Source organism: Acanthisitta chloris, unplaced genomic scaffold (assembly GCF_000695815.1).
Source record: "Acanthisitta chloris isolate BGI_N310 unplaced genomic scaffold, ASM69581v1 scaffold1623, whole genome shotgun sequence".
NCBI classification, from domain to species: domain Eukaryota; kingdom Metazoa; phylum Chordata; class Aves; order Passeriformes; family Acanthisittidae; genus Acanthisitta; species Acanthisitta chloris.
Window position 1 is genome coordinate 55,709 of NW_008664153.1, and position 24,146 is coordinate 79,854.

The 24,146-nt window shown below is 35.8% G+C and overlaps 1 protein-coding gene across 1 annotated transcript in view; it reads right to left on the reverse strand.

The window, feature by feature from the left end:
- The window catches only part of LOC103798922 (attractin-like protein 1), a gene marked incomplete at both ends in the record, with an annotated part of 177,051 nt that overhangs the window by 46,088 nt on the left and 106,817 nt on the right, over window positions 1–24,146 (reverse strand). The window contains 6 exon segments of the mRNA XM_009071208.1: window positions 1,597–1,734; window positions 5,614–5,832; window positions 9,956–10,144; window positions 12,006–12,219; window positions 21,367–21,548; window positions 22,856–22,988. Of these exon segments, the coding sequence (XP_009069456.1) occupies window positions 1,597–1,734; window positions 5,614–5,832; window positions 9,956–10,144; window positions 12,006–12,219; window positions 21,367–21,548; window positions 22,856–22,988 (1,075 nt within the window).

Here is a 24,146-nt window from a genome sequence, read left to right on the forward strand (position 1 = left end):
CCCAGCTATGGTTCCAATATCCTCTTAAATCCCAGTAACATTGATTTGGCTTATTTATGGCTCACTGGTATTTTTGCCTGCAGAAATCCCTGCCCCACAATTTGAGCACCTCTATCACAGCAATCAGGATACTGATGAAAATGGAACAGTTCATGTCTACATACTTTGAAAAATCCTAAAGATGTAAACATATTTATTATGGGTTCTATACTACAAAATACAATATACCAATGCAGATAAAGCCTCCAAATAATTATAATTTTTAATTTTTAAAGCATTCTTGAGTCTAAACAGCTCCTGTTAAAATCATGTCTACAAATAAAAATATGCACTCTTACAGACTAGGTTTGAAAAAACAAGTTGTAAAATTTATAATTTTACTGGTCTTATAAATTGATTTTAGCCATTATTGCACCACACATATTTCACTAAAGGTGATGGAATGCTTATTTGGTTGATAGCTAATGTTTCCCTGAAGAATAAAAGCTGTATTAATACATCATTTTGCCATAAAGGTGATACAGACAGCAAAAGAACATTTTGTCAACTTCAGGAAAAAAAGAGAACTATTAAGAATTATTTAAAGCATCATAAAGCACCAGCAAAATGTTCAATTGTCAATAGGAGTAGGCATTAATCTTTCCATCCCCTTGAACACAATTTTTACATATTGTGCCTGAGTTTACCAGATGTGAAGCTTTATGCATTGCCTACTGCACGTTATGAGTGCTGAGGAACAAACAAACCCTTTGTATGAATAAATATTCTTTGAGAAGCAAAGCTCTAGTTAAAGAAACAATAGTAATGGAGAACAAAAAGTCAGGGAGCAAAACTTACTACCACCCCTTCTAGATTCAAAGTCACCTGTCTTAATGACTTTTCTTACTGGATGAATATATTTCTCCTTCCACCATTTAATTTTAAGGGAAGGAGCTACTGTCAACTTTAAAATCACTCATGCAAGTGAAAAAGCAGCCCTATGGCAACACACAAAAAACATCTGGAGTACTGGACTTTATTCCCTCTTTCACTTCAAGGAGAATCCTCCAATGCAGCACTTACCAAACTAAACATGGAAAACGTGAGGGTACCTGACAACCCTCAGCATTACCAGGATTTTTTGTTTCAACTCTACATGAATAAGACTTGTTGGTCTGTTAAATGCATAATATTTCCACTAGCATTACATATTTATACAAACCGGTGCTATAAGACATTATGACAGATACTGAACTTTATTTATGAGTACCTTCTCACCGCTCTTAACAGGATTGCTTAAATGTCTCTGAAACAACAGGATTTAAGGTGTTGCTGCCACAAGTTTTTTTCTCCTCCTTTCCCTAACTGGGAGAACATGTTGTTCTTAGAGCATCCAGACCAAACAACTGTAAAATGATGACTCTGAAGGCAAAGTTTCTCTTTAAAAGCATTAATCGAATTTTGAATCATTAATTCAGCTGATCAACTCATTTGTACTAGTAAATAAACTTTTAGCCTTTAAAGAAAAGTTCATTTCATGTTACATTAAACAGTTTAAATACACATTACACAAAGTGTTATTTGGATTTTTTTTCACCTCCCTGCAGAAGGACTTACCTGTGCACTGTCCTCCATTTGTGGGATCCCCATAATATCCTGGCATGCATGTCTCACACTGTTTTCCTGTTGTTAGGTTTTTACATTGATCACAGACATTACTGTTGATGCAAGTGCTGTGGCCATTACACTGGCAAGCTAGAATACAAGATTTTAAAAGCCATTACTAAATTGCTCTTGGGAACAAAATCATGCCTATGTGATTACAAAACTGCAGTAGAATGTAGTTCTGAGGAGTTTACTCCTGACTAATGACCAGCATATATATTTGTACTTTGACACATAACCTTGTCAAAATAGCATTGCAACACAACATGAATTGACATGAAAGACCATGAAAGTTGACTTTGTGGTCATATGAGTTTTAGGTATGTGAGAATGGTTTTTTGCCAGAGAGTGACTGAATCCAGTCCTTACAGCATTAAGATGCTGTCCACTCACTTAAGAAGTAGTAAAAAATCACCAGCTGAGATGACATGAAAATCCCAGTACCTACATGCAACCCACCGTGAAGCATTTGAAGGCTACTGCGATGAAGAACGTGAACAACTGGCTCTCAAACTTATGTCTGCTGTGGAGAAAGAACTTAAAAAATAAACTAATTGAATATTATCTTCTTTTTAACAGTTCTGATCCTCCTTAGCTTTGGGACACAAAGGGCCTTTAAGGACATCAGGACCACATCAAACAGCTCCATTCCCTCCTCACTACAGTCAATGTTGCTGAAAGTAAAAAAAACTGGACTCCTACTGACATAATTTTTTTACACATGACCTTAAAAGCATAAAATTGCTTTTTGTCAAATAACAACATTATAAACCACTGATCTTGCAGCACACCTCCACTCCAGAGCTTCAGGTTTTGGGGAAACTCGAAATACTGCAGCAAAATCATGTGAATCCTGCCAAAATCATTGATTCTGCCGCCAGGTTTTGAAGGATGACCCCTCTATGGGCTGGGACTTCAGGGCACATCGTGCTCAGCAGATTAGCAATCTGTCAATTGCAGCATCTTGTCACATGTCAGACTGTGTCAAACCTGTCGATTCCTCAGTGCCGAAGGGGCTGTGAGACTCAGCAGGGGACAACTATCTCAGTAAGGTGGTAATTTTTTTTACATTTGGATTTTTAATCTAAATGTCACAGTGATTGGTGTCTAGGATAGGAGAAAAGAGGAAAGAAAAAAAAAAAAAGAAGAGAAAAAGAAGATTCTTACTGCATGATTCAAAAGTTTTTAGAGTTGTTTTAGAATTTAGTGACAATGTATCCACAGCCATTGCCAGGCTTGCCTCATAAACCATTAAACCTCCAAATTGGCAATCCCTTCCTTCTTCTGCAATTGTGCCTAGAGAATCTTGCAAGCAAGTATCAAGCATTTCTATACTATTATGTTTTCTTGCTATCTTGACTAAATCTCTTGAGAAATTACAAGTTTTATTCTTCCTAAGTATATATGATTTTAGACACCTTTGTGATGTCTTCCTCCAGATTGTTTGTCCTTCTGCAGTTTATTGACATTCTCAGAAAAAGGTACCATGAATTGCAGCTCCATTTTGGGCTTTGAGTATATCTTACACATGAAATTACTTGAAACAAATGTTAAAAAAATGCAGCCCAATAAAGCAAAAGTAAAAACAGAGTTCATAAAACAGGTGTTCTATTAAAGATTGACTAATTAAGACTGTATAATCATAGAGGAAAATGCTTAATTCTGATATTCTCTAACTAGTGGGTCATTGATTCTTAAATTTTCTATTTTTCCTTATGCTTAGATTTATATTTCTTAATTTTTTGTGTGTGTTATTTAAGGGATGGTGAAACAATCTGAATTATAAATTTTAGTTTGCTGCAAGGCATAGTATTATCTGGTCATATACAATAGCTCTGAATTCTTACATTTTCTTAAGACAAAGAAAATGGAAGCGATTTTTAAAACAAATTAAAAAAAATATATACGTGATGAGAAGCAATGCAATCCACAAGTGACATGGCACACTATTCAAAAATTATGCAATTGCTGATTTTCTTAAAAATATCTATCTCAGAGTAAAGTGAGAAGTCAGAAGAATTGTCCAGTTCAAAAAATTTCGAAGTTGTTTCAGTGCAATTAAACTGGAGACATTTGTATTAAATAATTAAAACAGTCATTAAAATAATGAGGCACCACAATGATCATTTCAGCAATAGTTAGGAGTTAAATTTTTAAAAGTTCTTTTTCATAGAAGTCATTTTAATGTACATCACTGGCAGCAACTAAGTGAGAAAACATGATTCAGCTGAATCTTCTGTGAGGCTGCCCTAGAGAGAAGCAATTGCATGTCTAATCTGTGCTGAAATGGTTGGTGATGCTGACAGTTGTTGATAATTAAGGTTTTAAGACAATTCTCAGAACTAGGAAAATACATGAAAAGAATGCCTGCATTACAACCTGGACCTAGTGTAAAGATACTGCACCTAGTGTTAAACAAACTCGTTAGAATCTACTCACACTGCTTTTCAGAGGAGAAGGTTTAAATGAAAAACTTGGGCTTGCATCTGCCTAAACTGTTCTTCTCATGGGAAGAAATGTCAATGCTATTTTTCTTTTGTTTTATATTTGCAATTTTATTTATATTAAGCTAGTCAAAATAAGAATCTGATAAAAGAAATACTATGGCAATTTCTTTGAAGACTATTGATTTCAAAGTGACCAGTCACAAAAGGAAACATTTCCCATACTACCTGCTGGTATTTATCACCAACACAACTGCCTAGAGGCACTATGAAGAGGACTGATGAGAACTACAAGGAAAACTAAGTGCATGCATCAAAGAACATGAATGGTTTAGCCAACTGTTCATCAATGTGGCAGAATAATCTTCAAACTACATGGTATAAACTATTTATTTGTGTTTTCATGCAAAGTACAAACTGTTCAGTAGGCTTATATAGACTTACTCTAATTCTCTCTAGTTTCATGTACATCAAGTGATTGTCGTGCTAAGAATAAACTGTGTTAGTATAATCCATTACATAATATTATATGAAAATGAAACAAAATCCTAGGAACAAAACCTGCAGCCTATACCAACCAAAATGAAATTTTGCATCAACTGAAATTTTAGTTCTGTGACTTTCATAGGGTTTGTCTCTTAAACTCATAAAACTAGTTGATTTTACACCAAAGTGGAATTTCAGGAATTTCTTGGTCAGAACATACAATGAATACAAGAATTTCATCCATGAGGAATAAATATTAAACACAGGAATGAAAGCTAGCTCAAACAGTGTAGACAAGGAATACATTTATGCAATCCAACTTCACTAGTGGTAGAGACTATGCATTGCACTGAAAGGCTAAGAGTGCATTTATCTGTACGTATTTTAACATACAGATTAAGTAATGAAGTTGCCACACAATAGAATGTCATTCCATTGTTTCCAGAAATTTACTAGAGGCTTCTTTGTTCAGGAAATGGTATTAGGAGGTTTGCAGGTTTTTTTGGTTTTGACACAGAACATTCAGTGTTCACTTGGGTTTACATTTCATTTCATTATTCTAAAACTTAAAACAAAACCCAAAACTACTCTCTCTATATATATTATACCATGCACATATATGTGCATTTACACACAGAGAATACATTGATGAAAAAAATTAGCCAGGAAAGCAAACCCAGTTGCATGTACCCATACAAGTTTTGATCCTAGAAAAGCGCCAGCTTTCAAAAATATCAGCAGTAGAACATTTTTGTGAACAAATAACTTCAGCACAATGACACTATTTCATCTAATAAAATATTTCAAGTTGTCTTTTAGACTGTAAACTACCTGCATTCCATTTCAGATGTGAACATCCATGACATGAGGCACGTTTGTCTTCAGTAGGCAGAGACTATATTTAGGAAATACTTTGGGAAAACACATCTCTCATGCAAATGTTGTTTGTGTTACTTCAAATAATTATGTTACTTTAGTGTGCTTAGACAGAGAAACATCTCTTATTGCATATATAAGCAAGAACTGAAGCAAACCTTACCTGGACACTGGATAAATGACCATTCATAATTTTTCTCTTTCGGGCAGAGACTAGTATCAAGCACCATTTCATTAGAGTGTGCACCTACAGGCTTCATGGGGCCCCTTGATGATCCTTCCAAACATTGTCCTTTGCCAGTGTTACTGGGATCATTGCACCATCCACACCCAGGCTGTTCCAAGCACTGTCCACATGTCCTCAGTCCAGAGCAGTTTTGAGCTTTATGACATAGAATTCAATATTAATATTGTATTTTTCGCAAGGATTTTATTTGTTTCTGGTTTTGGGTGGGCTTTTGGTTTGTATTTTTTAAATAAGATACTAGGATTTTACAACAGTTGGTGATGAAACAATTTCTATTTTCTTGTGCAATTTAAAAAAAAATTTTTAATAAACCAGTAACATTAGTAAAAATATCTCACTTTTCTTTAAAAGCTGTACTTCCACAAGGATCATAAATTACACAGCAGCTGTTTGTCACACCAGAATGCAAAAATAAAGATTTCAAATAAACAAAGATAATGAAGCAGAACAATAATACTAACTATCACCATTAAATTTTACAATAAAATACATACTCTCTCTTATTATCAATACATACAGCATATATTACTGGTTTTACTGACACACAGCCTTTCCAATGAGAAAACCTCTAGAATTCAATACCAGGTAAATAATCCAAATAACAGTGAAAATATTAATCAAAAATACCCAACAACCAAAACCCCAAAACCATGAAATAGGGTAATTCAAATTCAAATAACAAATCTATTTGCAAATAAATTACCCCTGGTTCTCACCTGAGCATTTGCCTACAAATATGACTCAGTCTCCTTATACAGAACTTTTGAAACAAACTACACATCTTAAGCTGCAAGTCATAATTCAATCCCATTTACATGAACTAGAGCTTCATTTGCTTCATGCATCTCACCAGTTAACCAGGTTTCATTTTTTAAATTGCATGCTAAAAATCAAATCTCCATCTAGATCTTTTATACTCTTTTCTTTTAAAATAATTACAAGGTCTTCCTCATCTTTGAAATCTGTTTAGAACCAAAGAAAATTCCTATTCTGAAGTTCCTGCCTTTTCTTATTAATAAGAAATTAACAATTTAGTATCTTCAGTAACAACATTAAAGTTCACAAACTTCAAGTTTTTTTCTGCTACATCTTAATGGTTTTAATTAATGCTGTACCACAGACAAATTAAGATCAGAATCACTGGAACACTGATCACTGATGGTCCCTGTCTCTTCTCACATTAACTTTATAGGTACTCAAAAAGTAAATTTTAAAAGTAAACACAAAGGTAAGGAAGTCAGAATTATCCTTTTTAAAAAGAGGGAAGTAGTTTAAAGGGGTTTTTTTGGAGGACACTCAAATGGCTTCTACATAAGTATTACCTCTCAGTTTGGCTCAGCTGCAGCCAGGATAATACACCCAACAAATCTTCACAGCTACCTGGAGTACTCTACCCCACAAAGGGAATACTTGAATCCATGCTATAAAGGATATACTAAGCAGAACGATTTAATTACTAATGAAATAAACTGAGAGCAGAATAGGAGCTAACTACTCTGACTTGATCCACTATTAAAACTGTTTAAAAGTAATGAAAGCTGTCAGAGGATAAAATACTCTAAAGATACGTGCAGATATCAAGAAAACAGGCAGGAAGCTGAGTGAAATCTCAAAAGGACTTGAACAATGCAGAAAGCTGGAGTATGAGCTCCTGTATCATTAGACTTGGAAGAATCCAAATAGGAGGAAATGAAGTTCAAGTATCCCAAATATGGAAAAATTGGGGGTGGGGAAGGGAAGCTCAACTGTTGTTGAAAATTGTCAAGCATGTGAGAAATCAGTTTTAAACCAGGCCTCATCAGAACTGAAGGTGAAGGATACAATTTTGGGGTTTTGAATACATTAGAAGATCAGCAGAAAAATAAAGACCATCATTCTGTACTGGCTGGTTTGCCCTTTCAGAGATGCACTGTAAATGATCCAAATAAAGCTCATGCTCCTATTTATACTCATGCTGCTATTTATAAAGCTCTGAAGTATCAGCTGCACTATCTTCATGGAAGATAGCAAAAGTGGAAATCCTCAGATATTCTCTGTAGTGGCATTCGACTGAAAAACTGAAGAGAGCTAAGACGTTACTGTCAAAGAAAGAAGGGAATATTAAAGCAGAAATTTTATTTTCTTTGAAATCCTAGAAGTGGTCCAAGATTGTTCAACTGTCAGCTATTCAATCAAAAGTCATAATGGAGAGGAGATGTAGGGAAGAGTGGAAATGCAGCTTTTTGGCAAGCAGGTATTAAAGTGACAAAATGTCACCAATAAAACAGCATTCTTCATTTTAATTCCAAGTTGTGAAAATAAATGTGAAGTTCTGAGTTGTTCTAATTTTATTTCTTTTCAATACTACATGCCTGTATGCAAAGCATCCAAAAACTCAGAAATCAGTCACTCAAAATCAAAATAAAAGGATTTTTTTTTAGAGGTATAGTTACAGTCCATTCTTCAAGTTAAGCAGAAACACTAGCCCTTGACAAGGGAATCCCCTTAATACTTCATTACTTCAGCATGAATAATGATAGATCTACCTAAACTTTTCAAGTCATTTAGACTAAAACAATGTCTGGACCATGTTTCATTTAGATATTCGCTTTCTTGTTTAAATGCAAAATATCTGATGCATTAAAACTCTGGGGAAAAAAACTGCTTAGAGACACAATCTTGTTTTTCTTTAATTTGTTGAATAGAAAATACATTTTCATATAAAACTGCCTTTACATAATAATGAACTGGTACACAGCAAATCTCGTTTGCCTTATTTAATATCCACTTTTACAGACCTGACAAAAATGACAATTAAATTAAAAACAATTCTTTGTGTTCCCCAAACAAACTGAATCAGCATGATGTGCAAATACTATATAAACACAAAAAATGAACTGAAAGTTCAGGCTGACATAATATCTGCTAGTTTAGAAACCTAAGCTCATTCATGTGCTGTTCTGTCAATTTTATCTCCAAAATTTCCATCGTTTTATGTTCTGCCACAACTCACTATCAATATTTTATAAGCTGCAAAATTGATTTCTTATAAGAGAGGGGAAAAAGAGAGTTCAGTGAATGTTATGAGACAGAAACCTTTATATAATTACAGTATTCTTATTCCAAATACAAGGACAAGAGATTAAGTGTTCCTATTATTTCTTTATTCTTAGAACAAACACAGGTTGATTGCTAGTCATGAGTACCACGTGAAGTCTACTTGTAGTCCACACTGAACTTGGACACTATAATCTGGATTAATACCTGAAGTTACTAACTAAGCAGAATGCTTTACCAGAACAGCTCCACATTGTAACAGTTCACTATATTTTATGACTATTAAGGATGAAGAAGGAAGCTCAATTAAAGGGCTCTTGGCCAGTTTAGCCTGAAGGAAAAGCTATCCTATGCCTTATTTCCCTTTAAGCCAGATATACAAAGAGAGAGGCCTGGCACAGCCAATCTTCTCTCCCAAGACTAGAATATATCAATGGTTCCTATTACAGATACATCAAGAACTTATTGTAACTAATTATTTCCTGAGGCTTAGGTGAAAGCAAGTATCAGCTTTTTGTGGAGTTTCTTTATGTTTATCCATAACCTATTAAAGGGAATCATGATTTAATAATGTTCCTGAAGCAAGTCACTTCTTGCTGTCAAGTTCATCAATCCTGCCACAAGATATCCAGAAACAAAGTGTTGCAGAGGCTCTGATATAAAAGACCCTCGTGGACAGGGAAAAGAAGTCATAAGTAACTAGAAAAACCTTCTCTCAGAGTAGAGCAATACGGAGAGTTCAATGGTCAGGTGAGGGTTGGTCTCTTCTCCCAGGCAACCAGCAGCAGGACAAGAGGGCACAGACTCAAGCTCTGCCAGGGAAGGGTTAGGTTGGATATTAGGAAGAAATATTTTACAGAGAGAGTGATCAGGCATTGGAATGGGCTGCCCAGGGAGGTGGTGGATTCACCATCCCTGGAGCTTTTTAAGATGAGACTCAATGTGGCACTTGGTGCCATGGTCTAGTAACCACGGTAGGGTTGGACTTGATTTTGGAGATCTTTTCCAACCTGGTTGATTCTATGAACTGCCAGTAGGTTATCTGTATCTAGAAAATACATACACAGCATTCACTGCTCACACAATAGTTATATATGGTCATTCATTTTGAAATTCTTTTTGTCTTTAGTGAATGTGTTGAACCCTATCATATAGATGCTCTTTTGAATGAAAAAAATATAACAGTATATTTAATAAGATGAACATTCATTATGATACTCACGGGAGCATGTGGCAGTTTGCCATTCTAGACACTGTCCATATGGGAAGGAGATTATGTAGGCATTGGAGTCAACACACCGTTTGGTACTGCTACACCACATACATTCCATGCCATTACTGGTGCAGTTAGAACATGTTGTTCGCAGGGAGCACGGCTTTTTGCAGGGCCTGGCATTCTGGTTGGGACTGACTAGAAGAGAGCCACAAACATTTATGGTTTTTGAACACCAGATCATTCTCCTTTCTCCTTTTTCTTTAATCACACATTCCATCAGAAAAATCCCTGCTGGAAGTGGTTTGCTTCCTTAAATACCAGCAATAAATTTCATCCAAATTTATGTTGCAGTATGTAAATACAATAATGTATAAAAATTATGAAGTAATACTCAGCATGAGTCACTATAGCTCTAAGAGTTCATTAAAAAATTCACAGCAATTTTATCTCTATATTGAAATAGAATATTTAGTATTCATTGCCTGGAAATATCAGCTTACTTACTTGCACATACATGACATAAAATGTGCCTCAGACTTCTATAATAGGTACAGTAGAGTTATGGGTGTATTGTTCTTGTTAGCTTAAGTGTATAAGCAACAAATATTCTACTTATGACTTAATTATCCCCTAAAATTCTGTCTTACATTCCACACATGAAAGTCACTAGAAAGTAACAAAAGGACTCTTGTTCCATGGAAAAGAGATTGGTTGGTTGGGGCTTTCTGGGGGTTGTTTTTTGTTGGTTTGTTTGTTTTTCTCTACTAGAGACCTTTTTCTGACTAGGTTAATAGTGCATATTGTCTCAAGAAGTTGTAAGACACAAAACCAACTTGTATACCCAAACACCTGATATTTGCTTTGATTTCAAATAAAAATGCAAAATGTACAACAAGAGTATAGCGACTCTTGGGTAAGAACACAGAAGTATGCATAGCACTGTATTTTTCATATCCAAGCTGGGGTTGGCAATTAAAAATTTAAAAAATACCAAGGGAAAAAACAGAAACAAAACAAGCAACAAAAAACCCAGCTGAACTGTAAAAATATTCTCATACAGCTGAAGAAGTTTGACTTCAAAAACCTTTGAAGCACCTCAAGATCAAAAAGACTCTAAAACAAGACACCAGTAACATGTATATAATACTGATTTAATAGCAAAATACTGCAGCTTAATAATGTAATTTGTGTTCTGCCTACTGTATCCTTGACACTTGGAGATCTCTCTTCCATTCTGACTAAATCTTTTACTATTCTAAGAAATATCTGGTAAATAATTAACTACAAATTCAAAATTAAGAGCAGTATAAAAGACAAAATTTTAAGAAAATATAGGTTGCAGTAGCAATGAGTGTACCATATACACTTTTGCAATTACATTACTATTTGGAATTGCTTTTAAGAGAATAAAGGATTGGGAAGACCATGGTTTGGTTATGCAAGTAAACCATTGATAATTTCAGGGCAAAAACCATCAGGCCGATAACCAGTGTTCCCAACACACCTACAATGCAGCTATTTCCCAGTTTTGCACAGGCAATGCACAAAATAAATCTGAAAGGGAAATTCAAAGAGCTTCATGTGCTTAGCCTCACCAGCTATGAAGAGAAACAGTGGACAACTGGTTAATGAAAATGGAAATTTGAACAGTCTAGCAACAATTTGCTACAGCATCCTTTATACACAAACCTAAGAGACAAAGAATTTTGGTTTTGTCAGCCTCTGAGACCATTAAAATGTCCACTGATGTACAATTGCTGAACACCTCCACAAACACTTTCATGCTACAATCACTGTTCTCACTGACTACTACTGATACAAGCTTTGTGGTGTCACGCTAAATAAGCCATGTAAACAAATTCACAATTAAATATTTGCTGTTTAGGACTAGTATTTGTTTTCTAGACTATAGCTCCATACTTTTTTTAACAAAAAAGTACTATTTGTTTGTAATTACTTAATCCAAACTGACCAAAATTCCCTCTTAGCAAAATGAGACCCCAGACAGCTTGCTACTCATGACAGCATCAGTAACTGGGTATAAGGTGTGGCTTACCAACAGGTTTTTCACACACAAGGCCATCTGCCATTGCAGTGCATGGATTTGCTTTCAGACCTGCCACCTCTGCTCTCTCTAGATAGGCACAGAAGCCAGAGTCATTGGGCTCTCCAGGAAGCCACTGCAGAGTTGTATTTGTAAAAGGAGACATGTCATCCCAGCCCCAGTAGGAGATGTTGATCTTGCGCAAACCTACCCAAGGTGAAATTTTCTATGAATGAGAACGAAACAAATGAGAGATAATTATTTAAAATTCCTTTTGTTTGTTTTGTTAAAACATTTCAAACAATAGCTCAGCAGCAATAACTTGACATTCTCAGAATTCACAATCTTTTCTCATTTTATCATCTCATTGTCCACATACAGTTTTTAATCTTAATTATTCTACTTGCTGAACATCCCCATTTTAAAAAAAAAAACAAAACAACCCAACAAAAACTCTACCCACTATATGATTCTGTTCTACTAAAAATCTGTTTGCTCTGTTCAAAGTAAATTCCGATTACTATTACCTGATACAAGTCAACCAGTTCTAACTAAATTGTTGTTTGGTTTTTCCCTGTGGCTGCTATACTGATGTATATTTGCTAGGTCAATATAGATAGTAAAATATACATAAATTAACAGGAATTCACAGAAATCAAAGGTCAAGAAAAAAACCCACAAGATTAATATTCCATCCTCTAAAGTCTGTTTTGCTGATACTCATCAACATCTTTAGTCAATCTAGAGACAGAGATGACAGTGGCACATTCACAACTCCAATGCCATCAAATACACATTGAATACAATTTACTATTCATTTGTCATTTACAGCCTAGAAAACATTTAAAGCATTAATTCTTAGAAAAAAATATTTTGAGTGTATCTGCAAAATTACATCACAAATTCTACTCCTTTTTATCATTTCTTCTTTAAACAACTACCAGGAGAAAATGTTTATTTTAAGGAATAAAGGCTTTTGCTTGTTCCAGGATAAATCTACTTGTGCCCATCAGTAAGCAAACACATTTCCTCATGTAATCTCTGTGCAGCAGTTTTCATTAACCCCAGTTTAAATGCACAGAACAGAGATAGAGAGAGACTAGAGAGTTGACAGGTATGCAATGGAAGGTGAATATCAGAGCACCAAACAACACAGCTGTCTGCACCAGGCAAGGATAGACATTGTCAGCTCCAAAGCAAATATATTGATCTGATTGTGAATTAGGTTCTCAACTGATTTAATTTACAGGCCAAGCTAAGTAAAACACTATAATATGCCTAAAGGGAACCTGCTGTGGTTCAAGATCTATGTGGTATTTCATAAGTGAACCAAGAGTTACTGCCATTCTCTCTGAGTGATTGATCTTTCATCTTTGATCTCAAATCTTTCTTTGGCCACTCAGGTTTAACCCATATCTGAACAAAAATAAACTCTATCAGCACTCTTAATTGTACACCCAATTGGAGGACCATTTTCTTGTTCTTCTGCCTTGTAAAACCGAATTGTAATTTGAAGGATTATTAATTTTGCTTAACAAATTTTGGTGGCAAATACACTTTTTTTTTTTAACAAGTGTAGGTAGATAATCAGTACTCCTGATCTCCCTAAAATGTACTCCTTACGCTCAGTTGGGAGAGTGATCAAAAAAAATTGCTATAACACTTAGAGATGCAAGAACAAGCAAATAAGCTGGAAAAGACTAGGTAACATTCCATTCCATAAGCAGTAATGCACTCTGTGAGACTGCTGAACAGCAACAAGAACATCCAACAAAAATGCTACTGCCTAACTCTTGCATCTTACTTCAGTATTTACTTCTTAACTTCATTGCTAGCCCAGTTGACCAATTTCCAGGTGTCTGTTTTAGCCTTCATGTTCTGGGTACTAGAAAGAACATGACGCAAACAGTAAATTGGAACTTGGCCTTGCAGAAAATGGCAGAAAATACTTCTGTTGTCTTCTTTGTTATTTACTTGCCTGGACTGCTGTCTCTGTACATGGTCCACATGCATCAGAAAAGCTGAGACACTTATGCACATCTCTAGGTATCTCTCTGTAGAACGCTGAGTGTGCACACCAAGCATGGATAAAAACGTCATTGGCTTAAGGGAGACAAATTGATGACAAGCACAGACCTAAACCAACCCTTAATGCCTACTTTGGGGCCCAGTGATTCCAGACAAGAGAACCTTCAACATATTACTGACTGTTTCAACTGCACTGCCAAATAATTTGGCCACAGCATCACTATATAAAAAACAGATCCAATTCCAGCTCTGGTGAAAAGCATGTTATGCCAATAATGAAAACTGACAGTGCAGCAGTAACATTTGGAGATAAATTCTTCTATTGGAGTAGGAGATTGTCTTGGAGACCCTTTAATGATGACAAAGTCCCAGGGAGAATCATGAAAAGCCAAAGCAGACTTAGGAGATAAAAGCAGAAAGACTTCTAGCAAAAGCAACATACAGTACAGCTAGCAAGAATTACGATGACTATGATATCTGGACAGATTATAGTCATAATGTCAGGCATCTCAAATTCCATATGCACCATCTTTGGCTCTCTGCTAGTACAAGACATCAAAATACACACCTGAATGCTGCTGAGAATGCTATCAAATACAGGCCATCGAGCTGTGACCTTGCAGGCTCACTTATGCTGCTCTGGGCATGCAGTTAGGATGCCAAAGACATTATCAAGTAAGGCCTCCACAGTGCTCCAATGACATGATTAACATGCATTTTCAATTATGTGGCATTAATTCCATGATGTGGTGGGCCACAGGTGAAGACTGTTGGCAACAGCAGAGATTGTCTGTTGATAGCACCAAAGCTTACCAGCAAAAATGACTACTGCTGCACTGGACACAAGCCAACAGGAAAAAAAAGTCAAATAGTGAATAGAGAATTTAGGAAGTTCCATCTGTGATACCTGTAGCCACCACGTACTATGACTGTCAAATTAACTCCTTCACAAAAGAAAAAAAAAAAAGCAGACATCTAGTCTTATCTCTCAAACTGATGAAAGGTTCAGTCCTAATAGCTGGGAGACTAAAGTACTTGAAGCAACTCGCTGATGCAAGATTCTAGCTTCCAGGCCTCTTGAAAAATATTTGTTATCAAACAAGGTGGGTAAAAAATGCACTAGAAATCAACTCTTCACTTCAGCAAAACACTTGCAGACAGGAAATCAGCCCCAAATGTTTATATTTTTTTTCTTCTCAAGAATATTAGCTCCTTTTATTGGAAACTCAGGTGATCTTTGCTCAACATGTAAGTAGGAAAAATTTTCTCCTCGGAGAGTTTGAAGACTTGTTCTTTCTATCTATCTAGGTATATCTCTAAAGACTCTCCTTAAATAGTATATACAATTCATTTTCCAACAATATCGACAACAACCAAACTTAATCAATACCAGCCTGAAAAAAAAAACAAAAGGGAAAAAAAAAAGAAGGGAGAGAAAAATACTGGAAAGTATCAAAGTAAAATTTTACAGTGAAAGAAAGCAATGCAATACACAGCAGGTGCTCAAATCCATCCTGGGAAAAGTTTTAATTGGTCTTAGTAATGCAGCAATGGAGAATATTATCAAATAGAGCTTGAAAAATATTCCATAGCTTTATCCCACTACACTATTTAAAATTTAGGATCATCTCTAGAATATGTTTTCCTTCCCATCCATTTTTTAAACCCCACAGCCCATCTTAGAAACTACATACATGTGCTTGAAATACAGCTAGTCACAGTTTTTCTGTTTCCACAGAACAGTCTTTTATAACATTGATAATGAGTTCCCAAAAAAATAAAACCCTTTTTAAAGGAGAAATCAACCTTTACATTCAGCTAGAAAAAATTTCAAAACTATTCAATTCTGAGAAAAATTGCTGGGCAAGGCTTTGTTTCCATCTGTCAGAGGAGCAAAATTGCAATCAAAAAATCCATACCAATAGAACGTCATTCTGTGCTCTCATCTACAGTCCTATTTAATTAAACATAACTTTTAGCCATTACAGGAATTTATCAAACACTGATCACTAATAATTTCAAAAATATGCTCTTCTCCTATTCTGAATGACACAATTTTCTTTTAAATTGCAATTATGGAAATATATTAGAAAGAAAAGCCATGTAACCTTTACTAGAGAGCTGATACCTCATGCTAAATCCACTGTTTACTCAGAGAACTTAAATCAGATTATGTTGCTTGGAGATCTAAAGTGAATGGAATCATTTGCAGTCATGACATTTTTTCAGGTACTACTGCTGCTTCAGCACTAACCTAATGAGGGCTGAATAATTTGCAGCTGAGTGAAGTGAGCAAGTCTACCTCTACTGAATAGCCAATTACCACTGAGCCTCAATAATCTCTTAATTATGCAAAATACGGAGCAACTATGTATCTCTTTCAAGAACTTATCACCACCTTTATTTAAATTCCTTTTATTTGGGATCTTAAATTGTCCTGCAAGTGTACAATGCACTTCTGCCTCATTTTTGAATGTGTGCATCACAACATATGATTAACAAACTTCAACAAACTTTTCATGAACTGTGTGAACTCCTTCATTTCTAGGTAAGTAGCTGCTCTAGGCTAAAACATACAATTAAACTTTAAAAATACAGTGGCCTCTTAGTGCTCACATTTCCACAACATTCACAGTTTGGAGAAGGGCTTGCAGTTAATTTGCCTCTTTTCTACAGCATTATGAACAAAAAACCTACTGCCTGAAAACAGCAGCTATATGAAGAGAAACCATCCATTCCAGGGTTTCCATTCTTTGACTATGCATCAATTCTGACTATGTTAGATACTGACACATTTCATTTTGTAAATATTTACCCAGGGAATTAAGCATTTTAAGCAGTGGAAGCAAACTGTGATTTTTAGGTGTCTCAGTACATATTAGACACATATGATGAAATTTAGATGCAGTTATTAACAGGAGTCTTGCATTAGGTCATAAGAATACTTAATTCTCCTACTCTTTTCAAATTTTTCTGTAGTGCTATTGATTAAAATTTTTTCAAAATTGAAAAACCATACAATCTGTCAAACTGTAAAAAACTAGAACTTCCCCAATTTACATCTACAGAGATTATAGCTAGCATTCCAGTGGGACTTAGACTTCTTCTTGCATTTTCTTTATAGGGAATAGTTCTGGAAATCTGGGTTCTCTCCTCAGGCATCCAAAATTATTTGAGCCACGCACTTCCTGAACATAGGAAGAAAGTTAAACTAGAGGTGAGCTAACAGACAGCCAAAGTAACAACTCTAATATGGAAAGAAAGTGCTGAAATAATTTATGAGACTTCCAAAACCACAACAGGAAAATGGGACTGCTAGAAACTGCAGTAAAAGAGAGTAATTCAGGAAAAAAAAGTAGATGTCAGCTTCACCACAACCACACATGATAAAACCACAAAACCATACAGTCCTCTGAGAATACTTTGAACTAACAAGGAACAACATTGCTATGCAAAGCTCACTAATTAACTGCAACCTACACTCAAGTGTAATTTATAAAAAGATGCTTAGCCTTGTGAACAGCGAGTCAAAGGAAAAGTTGCCAACAGTTTATATAATCAAAGGCATTGTGTAAAACTGTTCTCTTCTTGGTTTATGCTTACTACACCAAAACTAAACCTTCGCAGAATTTATTGCATGCTAACAAGAAAATTATTATTTTTAGTTAAATCCCACAGTTGCAAGCAAACTCCCAAGAGAGCTAATTGAACTTTTAAATTAATATACAACGTTTGAATATTAGCAGGAACAGTTAATTAACCTCATACTGCTGTTTAATCTACTTTGCAGAAAAACTCAAACCTTCCCTGTCTGAATATTTTGCTTACTAGGTCAATAAAAGCATGTAAGAAAAAATATCAAGTGTCATTTTGCTTTAGTCTATCCATTGTGTTTACTTGGCATTCTCTTAAAGAATTTCATTTATTTTTAATAAAAAAATACAAATTAAGACTTAAAAATACTGGTGACAGTTTTAGAATTTATCTGCAAATTCAACAGTGTTTTGACTTCAGACCACAAAGGTCTTTGTTTTGTCCCTTTGTTTAGTACCAATGAACCTCCTCCTTACCCCTTAAAAGAAAGTAATCAACTGATTTCCGATTTCGTATTGGAATTAGAATTTATACACAATGAGGTCTGAACAGGATGTGGAGGCAATGGCATCCTACTCCTCCAATCTTTCCAAAGCATCAATGCATCAATCTAAACATGAGAATTAAATTTTCCTAAATTTGTCCCAGAACAAGGACTTTGTGCATTAGAAAACAATCTACAAAGTCACACAAAGTTTCTAAGAACAAAAAAAGAACTCTTAAGTCTTTCCAGGCTGTAGTGTATAATGACACCATTTTAACAGTTTGTAAAATACACTAGGCTAAAGATTTTAAAGCATTTGCTAGAAGTCAGACTAATCAAACTGCACCAGAGATAATAGATAATAAAGGCATGATGTTCACCTTACAGCTGCTCTGACTACATCTGTGAACTCCACACCACCACCTGTTAGAGAAACAAGCCATCTAAAATGAAATCTCACTCCTTAAATCATTATGATTGCAGTTTGAGAGGAAAAGGCAGACAAAAGCAAATCACGAAGTTTCAGAGAGCCTCTGTCACACTTGATAACACACTTAGGCTGTCTCACACAAAATGTATGTAACTGGTTGGACAGATATGAATGAAAAAAAAATTATTTTTTTCTAGATGCCAGTGAAAACACCAGAATAAGTCATGGTGGCACTTTCATTTCTGATAGCTAAATGATTACTCAACCCAAGACATGCTTTTAAAATGTAGACATTTGTCTACAATTGTATAAACTGCATTTGAGGTATCACTGCATCAGCTTAGGACATACTTCATTTAAATAAAGATATGCTCAGCAGGATGTCACCTTGTAGAAGTTCTGAGATCTGAAATGTAAGAAAAGTTTTGCTCCCAAGCACTAAAAAAAGCTATTTCTCACCTACACCTCAAGTCAGTCAGACAAAAATCAGTCATATCAATACTCTATCACACACTATTAATTTGAAGGCCTCCTGAGCAGCATTTCAAAAGGCATCAGGGGGAAAAAAAAATAAAATTAAAAATAAATAACTAGCACAATTGTGCTGCCATAATGATCTTGTTGGTTTGGTTTCAATTATGTTTTCAACATTAACTCATATCAAAGAGTGAATAGTCAAAATGTGTTTCAAAGCTGCACTAAGTACAGCATCAGGGAAGAACTGACATTTAAGTAATTCTCTCTCATATTTATTAGCAAAAAACAGAAAATACATGTCTTTCTAGGAAAAACATATTTGTTCTGTCCAGGTCCTATTCTTATCGGGGGGAAGAAAAAAAAAAAAAAAAAGAAAACCTCAAGTACATAACCTGTGTTTGCATCTCCTTTTAAAACCAGAATGCTAAAAAGGATAATAGAAAACATTTTGATTCACAATGTTCCTACTTTCAGATTCAGTATAACAAAGGTAATCCTTAAGTGCTATTTCCTTTGTGTGCTTCTCAATTCATCTGCAGCATAACAACTTTGTAAATCACATAGTAGTTTGATATATGCTTTAATTATTATTCACAATTATCCTTCATTTTCCTGTAACTGTAAGATCCTAAGCTACTTAAATACTTGAGGATTTTATACAGACAAAGAAATGCTGCATGTTTGGCAAACAAAAATACACATTTCTAAAAATGTCCTTTGCTAAAAAGAACCGATTTGCTTGTAATGGGATCTTGTTCTGCTAAGACATCCCATCTGAGGGCACACTGTTGGATTTGACATTTTTTAGCACACTTTTTTTCATAGACTTGTACCAATGGGTAGGCTCTCTAAGGTAAAACACAGCAATAAGTATTTGAATATTTAATTGCTAAAAAACCTGAACCTGCCCACCCCGGGGTGATAATAAATCCTCAACTTTCCATCTCTTGTTCCACAGTTAACAAAATTAATACGGATCACTTTCCTAAGGAATATTCTGATAGTAGCTTGCTGTATTTGCCAGAGGTATGAAAGAGTTTTCAATCCCTCTCTCTCCCACACAATAATCAGAGAAAGCTAATTAGCTCCTGCTAATTTTGGTGCTGCTGTGCAGGGAATTTCTACATGCATCACATACTGGTGCAGCTTCTCTGTGACCCCTTGATCCCACATACCTGTTATATAGGAAACTAGGCTTTTCAACAGACTTTTACACCTTTAGTACCTCCCTGTCTTTGCCTGTAGCTAGCTATGGTGCATGGGATTATTCCTCCCCATTGCTAGACTCAGTGCTTGCCTTTGTTGAATTTCAGAAGGTTCCTCTCTGCCCATCTCTTTAGCCTGCTGAGATCCTTCTGAAGGGCTGCACAGCACTCCTGGATATTGCCCACTCTTTTAGCTTTGTGTCCTCAGCGAACTTGCTGAGGAGGCACTCTAACCCCACACGCAAATCACGGATTAAACAATATTGGGCTCAATATTGAACCTTGGGGAACACCACGAGTGAGAGGCCTTCAACTGGACTCTCTGCTGCTGATCACGACCCTCTGGGATCTGCCATTCAGCCAGTTTTCAATCCACCTCACTGTCCACTCCTCCACACACTTCCTGAGTTTGCCTGAGGATACTGTCAGAGACAGTGTCAAAAGTCTTGCTGAAGTAGTACTAGTTCCCTGGGTCCTCCTTCTTGCCCTCTTGCTGATAGTAGTTCCCTGAGTCCTCCTTCTTGCCCTTTTTGAAGGCCAGGGAGACATTTCATTTCTTCCAGTCCTCAAGCATCTCTCCTGATCAGTATTATTTTCACACTAAATCCAAAACACAGCACCGTACCAGCTACCAAATAGAAAATTACCCTATCACAACTGAAACCAGGACACCAAATCAGTGTTCCAGCCACTCTCATAGTAGTTCCCTGAGTCCTCCTTCTTGCCCTTTTTGAAGGCCAGGGAGACATTTCATTTCTTCCAGTCCTCAAGCATCTCTCCTGATCAGTATTATTTTCACACTAAATCCAAAACACAGCACCGTACCAGCTACCAAATAGAAAATTACCCTATCACAACTGAAACCAGGACACCAAATCAGTGTTCCAGCCACTCTCTTGAGCAAATATTCTCCTTCAAATAAACACTAACTTTTAACAGTCAAATCTGGAAATGAGAAACACTTGGGAACTGCTGTGTCATTAGCTTCAAACATGAAATTTCCTTAATATCCTACCCATCGTTTACACCACTCTTTAGCACCATGTTCCGTTTCTTTGAAGGCATAAGCTTTCCTCTCTTTGGACAAAACCCTAAAATAGATCTCTCAAAGCAAATTTAATTCACATAAGCATCAATTACAGTTACTCAAGTTACCTGAAGTGTATACTTCTGTATTTCATCCAGAACAAATTCCACTTCTTTTGAGGTTGTTAATGAGGCAAGATTGCCACTTAAATTGTAGCAATACAGCTTGGCATTGTCATAACTTTCCCGACTGGAATTGATGCGGAGGCAGGCGTCTCCAATATGACTCCATCCTTCCCCACACAGATGAGCTAGTGTAAAAAGCATACAATTAAAGCTGATTTGGAAAAACTTTTAAAAAACCCAAGGGAGTCTGAATTTTATCTCCCCAAGATCCTAAATCAAAATACATCCCACACTCAATTCCCCATTTCGCGTCACATAAATCCTGAAATACCAAATAGTATCGTACAGAATAGTGTGATTTTATGGAAAGAAATTTCTAAAAACTTACAAAATAATTATAAGACATATGCTAAGTTTCAGCATCACAATATTCTTATGCCACCTTTTCTTCCCTGTATTCAGAATTGAGCACAACTAAATATTAAGATTAGATTACACACGTGTTTTAACCCATCCCTTTACTTAAATGTTACGTAAATTGCAACATCTCAAAACAACTATCCTGTAATTAAGAGAACACAGCTTTCCCCATCTTTGTTTCATCATCCTATCTTTGCATTGATATTTGCTTAAATACAAATGCAATCAGAATGATAGGAAATTCAGATAACATCTTCGAAAATATTTCCTCTTCAACATTTTACAACATTACTCTGATTCAGATAACTATTAAAAGAAAAGTTAGTCATTCAGAGCAACTTTTATAGTCAAGTTTTACAAAGATTACACAAATACAGTTTCAAACTGCACAAAATAAATTGTTTCGAGTTATTTAATGAATAATCTCTGGGGGAAAAAGAACTGTGTTCATTAATTTCATCTGGACATAAAGATCAAATGGAAAAGGTTCTGACATCTAACCACATATGTGTAGTTATGAATATAAATTACAGAATAAATATTATTTCAGAGTCTTAACAGTCACCTTCTGAGAATATTTCATATTAGCATTTTAATATTCACTGCTTTCGTAACAGTACCAGCATGAGACAATCAAGAAACTAGATCCTGGGCCCTATCTGCACAGGAAAATTGAAGTGTAATTGAATTATAACCTATAAAGTAAAACCCCAGCTAGCAAAAAGTAACAGTGTCAGTGCATATGTAACAGTAAAACACTCAGTATGGCAATTTAGCTCTGCACTCAGGGGTCCCCACAGGCTAGAGCTTGTCACTGGTTTGTGCAGAGGTACATGCGATTACACCTTTTCTAATGTTACTATCTCTTCTAACAAGATTAAGGTAGCACTGATACCCCAATCAGTGATGTAATTACATCTGTATTTACCTGTACAGGCACAGACAGGCAAGGCAAGGCAGCATGAGTAAAACAAACCCAGGTATACCCATTGAATAAATATTCTTTGGCCACAGTGGTAGAGATTGATTCAATTTTGCAATCACCTATGGAAAGCAGCATCATAGCCCTTACCAGGTAGTGCCTGGCACTCCTGCTGCCTCTGGTCCCACTGGCAGTTCAGGTGCAGTGAGCAGCTCTTGCAGCTGGTCAGTTTATTGCAGATCTGTTCATTCCTCACATGACATTTGGTGTAGTTTTTAACCGACTATAAAAATAGAACAGACAAAACAGCATCTCAAACATATGTCACTATTAACAAACCAGAAGTCAAAACTGAAATGCAGAACAGGTGGATCCCTCCCAGAAAATCATGACCAGCTTAAAGCTAGGCTGAATTTAAGCTCTTTGTCTAGATTCCTTCAGCAGCTGCAGAGAGTAAAAAATGCATCTCTAAAACACAAACCACCACAACTGTCCTACACAACTTTGAGTGTCAAACAGCTCTTTGAAGAGGTCAATTAACTGTACAGAGACCAGAAAGAGCTTAAACAACTAAACTAAATCTGTATTTCTTAGACAGTTAAGGGTTATACACTCCCTAAATTATCTCATCCTATGCAGGGTAAAACAAGCAAAACAGTCAAACAGAATATAAAAAATGGCACAGGGTGCAAAATAATTACACCTAATTGACTGAAGGTGCAAGAATATGCCCTACTCATGACATAAAAGTAGGGATAACATTATTCCTTTGGTACCTTAGAATACAAGAAAAGCAGTAAACACTGAAGGAATTATTACTTGGGGGGTTCTCGAGTGTTTGTTTTTTTCCCTGAAAACTGAGGTGTTTCTTTCCAAGTTAGGCATTCTGAATACAAATCTTCCTGCTCTCTGCATAGCACTTTTAATTAAGACATAATATTGGTATCTTATTTAATGAACTGCCCTAAATCATCAGCCAATTCACCAACTCATCCATAAGGCTGTCTCTACCAATGTAATTTCAAGGCAATAATTAAAAGGTCTAATGCAAGACAGTTCATACTCACAGAACTAGAGAAAGGTTGAGATTGGAAGGGACCTTTGGAGGTCATCTTGTCAAACCCTAACAACTCTTGTCTCTCTAACAACGAAAGATTAAATTAATACATAGGAGCAAAAATGGATTGCATGGGGATAGCAAATGCATAACTTACTGACAGTTTTGGCTGGTTTCCTTTCTAATCCTCTCCTGGAGTACAATTAAATAGCATATAAAGGGACAGTATGACGATAAGTTACATGATTGTTGGTACTGGATAAAGGACAGTGATAGAGCAGAGGGAGACAAGCAGTCTCCTTTTATCTATTTTTTTTTAAATCCCAAAATAATGCAATTGAACAAATTAATTCTCAAGCTCACACAGAACCAGCTTCATTCCTG